The sequence below is a fragment of the Morus notabilis genome, unplaced genomic scaffold, assembly GCF_000414095.1.
Source record: "Morus notabilis unplaced genomic scaffold, ASM41409v2 Scaffold99, whole genome shotgun sequence".
Classification (NCBI taxonomy): domain Eukaryota; kingdom Viridiplantae; phylum Streptophyta; class Magnoliopsida; order Rosales; family Moraceae; genus Morus; species Morus notabilis.
In genome coordinates, this window is record NW_010362482.1 from 1,169,971 (window position 1) to 1,173,593 (window position 3,623).

The 3,623-nt window shown below is 37.8% G+C and overlaps 1 protein-coding gene across 1 annotated transcript; it reads left to right on the forward strand.

Annotated features, from left to right (window-relative positions):
• The first annotated feature begins 922 nt into the window (after nt 1-922).
• LOC21410331 lies at nt 923-3,623 on the forward strand. The gene is made up of 2 exons (XM_024168136.1): nt 923-1,467; nt 2,053-3,623. The coding sequence occupies exons 1-2, from the start codon at nt 1,387-1,389 to the stop codon at nt 3,145-3,147; spliced, it is 1,176 nt and encodes a 391-aa protein (XP_024023904.1). The 5' UTR covers nt 923-1,386; the 3' UTR covers nt 3,148-3,623.

Below are 3,623 nucleotides of genomic sequence, written 5' to 3' on the forward strand. Positions count from 1 at the left end.
TAAAAAAAAAATTAAAATTGTGTTTGGTGGTTTAATTTTTAAAAACATGTAACAATTTTTAAAATAATAATATATTAACTGGGGGGAGAAAAATGGAAAGGAAAACAATGGTTAATTGTTTTTAGTTTTGTTAACTTTTTAGGAATAAGTAAAAAAACGTTTTCAATTTTTGTTTTTTAGGAAATGCGGTGCCAAACGCATTTGTGAGAGCATTTTGATTTTTTTCTTGAAAAACGTTTTTGGAAATGATTCCAAACAGGCACAATAAGTCATAATTTTTTGTACCCTTTTATAATATTTTTATATGGAAATACAAATACATTTATAAATAGTTACATTGCAAGTGCCAACAGCAAAGGTAATTTTTTTTTATTTCAAATTATTGCCTTTTAACTTTTTTTTGTCCTCCTCGCATCTTTCACTCATTTTGATCTTTATCGTTAAGAAAACATGGCAATACTTTGGACAAGAGGAAACGAATAAATCAAAGTGCCTAAGTGCAATTCTTTAACAATAATTTGCCGAGTAAATACACGCCAACGAAGACGTCCACAAGCACATAATCGCCACGTACTAAGAAAGCATAAAATAACCGTAGACTCGGATGCAGGGGAAATTCCCAAAATCACCCATCCCATCCCATTCCCCACCCCCCACTATGATTCTTAAGCAAATCAAAGCCAGACAAACACGGCCAGACCCAGTTGTCTCGAGCCCAGTCAAGGTAGCGCGTGGGACCCACCCAGAATCCGTTTAAAATACAAACTGACCATAACACCCCATTATCCCACGCCTAACTCCCCACCAATATAAGGACATTTTCGTAAATTAAAAATAAAGGAATTTTTAGATTTTAGTGATTTGCAACACAAACATAAATAAATAAGGCAAATATTAAAAAAAAAAAAAAAATCTTTGGAAGACAAAGTCCATAATAAAAAGCAATAGAAATGAAACGGCTCTGTTTCCTTTTTCCTGCTAATATTTGACAACTGCCACCCAATAACAGAGAGGCCACAGCCTTTCCTTCTTCCTCTTCCTACTAATAAAAATTATAATTATTAATTATTTCCCCATTCCTTTATTATTATTTTTTCCCCTCCTCAAACAATAAACATTTTTATTTTCTTTTTCATCTCTCTCTGCGCCGATTCTGGAACTTTTTGCTTGAAGCAAAATTGTGATTCTAGAGAGAGAGAGAGAGTGTGTGAAGAAAGAAACCCAGCGAAGCGTTTCCGAACAGGAGATCCGACAATACCTGAATCTGAGAATTCGATTTTTCCCGGAATCCGATATTGATTTTCTGTGTTTGATCGTGAAATTGCAATTGAAGTGAGAGAGAGAAAGATACATATATATATATATACACACACATATAGTGAGAGAATGTGGTGGATGATGGGGGAAGGAGGGGGACATTACTGTTCCAAGAAGACCGATGATATTTGCGGCGACGTTTGTGGTCAGGTTTGTATTTTGAACTCTACTCTGTGTTTTTTTTTTTAATTTTTATATTTGAAAGAAGTTTATGGAACTGTGCGTATTGGGAGCTATTAATAGTTTGATCTGTGGATTCGGCTTGATCCCAAGTTTGAATCTTCTCGGTGTGCTTAGTTTGTAAGGTAATGTGGGAAGAGGATGGGGAAATCGGGCATTTGGATCTCTGGTGTAATGAGAAAATAGTCATCAACAAATTCGCGATCTGAGAAGTTTTATTGTTAACAATGGAAAATTCTAATTTGCAAAATGTTTTTCTAATTATTTATTATTAATTTTAAGAATAACTAGAAGCTCTTTTTGGTTTCGAACTGTATTTACTATATGTATATATTTGAGAATTTTAAGAAAAATGAAGCCTTTTACTTTGGTATAATTTTCTCTAATCATTTCGGAAAATTTTTGTTTGTGGTGACTGGTGAAATAGAAAAAAGGCATGATTTTTGTAGCTTTTACTCTGATCTACGAATTTATCAAGAAATGGCAATTTCGATTGCTCTGTAGTTTTATCTTCAACAGTAGAAAATTAAAATCGTTCTCTTTTGCTTTGTGTAGGAATCGAGCAAAGTTTTGAGCATGTCTAGAATCCGCTGCATTCTGCGTGGCTTGGATCTGAAAACCTACCTCTTGCTTTTCACGCTTATCCCAACTTGCATCTTTTTCATTTACGTCCATGGACAGAAGATCTCATACTTCTTACGGCCGCTGTGGGAATCGCCCCCGAAACAGTTTCACGACATCCCGCACTATTATCATGAAAATGTGTCAATGGAGCACCTCTGTAAACTCCATGGTTGGGGGGTCCGAGAGTACCCGAGGCGTGTTTATGATGCTGTGTTGTTCAGTAATGAGGTGGATATCCTCACCATACGCTGGAAAGAATTGTACCCTTACATCACTCAGTTTGTTGTCCTGGAGTCGAATTCAACGTTTACTGGGTTGCCAAAGCCTCTATTTTTTGCTGCTCATCGTGATCAGTTCAAATTTGTTGAGCCTAGATTGACTTATGGGACTGTTGGAGGGAGGTTCAAGAGAGGGGAAAATCCATTTGTTGAGGAAGCGTATCAGCGAGTGGCGTTGGACCAGCTTCTCAGAATAGCGGGTATCTCTGATGATGACTTGCTGATAATGTCTGATGTTGATGAGATCCCAAGTAGGCACACTATCAATCTCTTGAGGTGGTGTGATGATATACCTCAAGTCCTTCATCTTCGGCTGAAGAACTATCTCTACTCTTTCGAATTTCTTGTGGACAATAACAGCTGGAGGGCTTCAGTCCACAGGTATGAGAATGGAAAGACGAGGTATGCTCATTATCGGCAGACAGATGACATCTTGGCAGATGCAGGGTGGCATTGTAGCTTTTGCTTTCGGCGTATCAGTGAGTTCATATTCAAGATGAAAGCATACAGCCATTTCGACAGAGTTCGGTTTTCTCATTACTTAAATCCCAAGAGAGTTCAGAGAGTAATCTGCAAGGGAGCTGATCTATTCGATATGCTGCCAGAGGAATACACCTTCAAGGAAATCATTGGGAAAATGGGACCTATTCCCCATTCTTTCTCAGCTGTTCATCTTCCTGCATTCCTCTTGGAGAATGCAGAGAAGTACAAATTCCTATTGCCCGGGAATTGCCAAAGAGAGAGCTAGTTAAAATTAAGATTTGACTTCTGTTGATGTCTGTTTCTTCTGTAAAGGTTAGTTCAATCTGTAGCAGCTTCTGTGACTCCTCATGAAGGTTTCATCCGGCAATCGATGACTGGTGCGTCACTGACACAGCTCTGCCTTATGTTCAGCTAAATTCTATATCATTCTTTGGGAAGTGTTTGGGGGGGAGATTGGAGAAATTATTGGATTCTTATAGGGTGCGGTTGTTGTACATAACTTTTTCTTGAGTTTGTTTTTTAACTTATTGTGGGGAAGGCCCTGCCCTTCTGGGGGGTAGATTGCAGTGCTAAGAACAGTTTAGTGGTCATATAGTGTTGTGTTTTTACTTAGCACTGCATTTGCCTTATTATTCCCTTGATTGTACCCACAAAAGAGGATGAGTATCCCGCTTCCCCTTGCGGGGAAATTTTGTATGAGACAGATTTATCCATATATTATATCCCTTCTGCTTATTTGTT